The 467-nt window shown below is 60.8% G+C and overlaps 1 protein-coding gene across 1 annotated transcript in view; it reads right to left on the bottom strand.

Annotated features, from left to right (window-relative positions):
* ttc5 (tetratricopeptide repeat domain 5) overlaps positions 1-467 on the bottom strand; it is an 8,168-nt gene that overhangs the window by 5,493 nt on the left and 2,208 nt on the right. Inside the window, exon 2 of the mRNA XM_048620984.1 lies at positions 166-298. Coding sequence (XP_048476941.1) covers positions 166-298 — 133 coding nt within the window. The remainder of the gene's footprint in view (positions 1-165; positions 299-467) is intronic.

Here is a 467-nt window from a genome sequence, read left to right as displayed (position 1 = left end):
AGGACATGGTGCGTGTCAGCACACACACCCCATCAGAGTCCGGGATGATCTGGAAGCCGATGGTTCGGGGGAGGAGGGGGGAGTTGTCAGAGTGTTGTGGAAATGCAGAAACGTCAGCCTCACTCGTCCCAGATCCGAGGTGGGGCGGGGGGCAGTGCCGGATACCTTCAAGAGCGTCCATCTCGCCCAGAGTCATGTTCAGCTTCTCCACCAGATCCTGCTGTTTTCTGCCAGCCTCCTCCACGCTGTGATTCTCAAAGTAATGGTCCCGGAACAGATACAGATCATCCACCACCTCCTACAGTACAGGGAGACGAACATCCTGCTCAGCAACATCCCAGCAACTCCCCGAGAGCTTTTCCCTCCGACGGTGCCCGCTCCCTCAGCGCTGACCCTCCGACAGTGCCCCGCTCCCTCAGCGCTGACCCTCCGACAGTGCCCCGCTCCCTCAGCGCTGACCCTCCGGC

Source organism: Rhincodon typus, chromosome 50 (genome assembly GCF_021869965.1).
Source record: "Rhincodon typus isolate 14 chromosome 50, sRhiTyp1.1, whole genome shotgun sequence".
Classification (NCBI taxonomy): domain Eukaryota; kingdom Metazoa; phylum Chordata; class Chondrichthyes; order Orectolobiformes; family Rhincodontidae; genus Rhincodon; species Rhincodon typus.
This window is presented reverse-complemented; position numbering and strand designations above follow the sequence as displayed.